The sequence below is a fragment of the Eimeria mitis genome, genomic scaffold (genome assembly GCF_000499745.2).
Source record: "Eimeria mitis Houghton genomic scaffold, Emh_scaff9831, whole genome shotgun sequence".
In the NCBI taxonomy this organism is placed as follows: Eukaryota; Apicomplexa; class Conoidasida; order Eucoccidiorida; family Eimeriidae; genus Eimeria; species Eimeria mitis.
The window spans coordinates 990-1,571 of NW_013577227.1; the positions used below are offsets into that span (position 1 = coordinate 990).

General features: G+C 25.1%; 1 protein-coding gene across 1 annotated transcript in view; it reads left to right on the forward strand.

The window, feature by feature from the left end:
• Positions 1 to 117, forward strand: part of EMH_0098150 (uncharacterized protein) — a gene marked incomplete at both ends in the record, with an annotated part of 875 nt that extends 758 nt beyond the window's left edge. The window contains one exon of the mRNA XM_013502659.1: positions 89 to 117. Within this exon, the coding sequence (XP_013358113.1) occupies positions 89 to 117 (29 nt within the window). The remainder of the gene's footprint in view (positions 1 to 88) is intronic.
• Positions 118 to 582: the final 465 nt, after the last annotated feature.

Here is a 582-nt window from a genome sequence, read left to right on the forward strand (position 1 = left end):
GGGTACTATATCTAATACAGCATCATATCTTCGTCTATGGGCTCTATCTCTGGCTCATCAGCAGCTTTCTTTAGTTTTTTATTCACAGACTATAGTACGAGCATTAGAGTTAAGTGAGAATAAGATATTGGTGTGTATAGTTTTATTTTTTGTTTTTTCTTTATTTGCTTTTATTACTTTTGGTGTTATTCTTTGTATGGATCTGCTCGAAGTTGCTCTGCATGCACTCCGACTACAATGGGTTGAATTTCAAAATAAATTCTTTAAAGGAGATGGATATAAGTTTAGTCCTCTAGACTTTATGATCGTTGTTCAGGCTAAAACTAACTAATATATTATATTATATTTATATATTTATATTTATATTTATATATTTATATTTATATTTGGGTTTATGTTTGTGTTTATGTTTATGTTTATGTTTATATTTGTGTTTATGTTTATGTTGTGTTTGTTTATACGCGGTTGGGGAGTTTAATGGAGAAGATTCGTTATAGGATATTTCATTACTTTATATTATATAAATATATTATATAAATATATTATATAAATATATTATATAAATATATTATATAAATATAT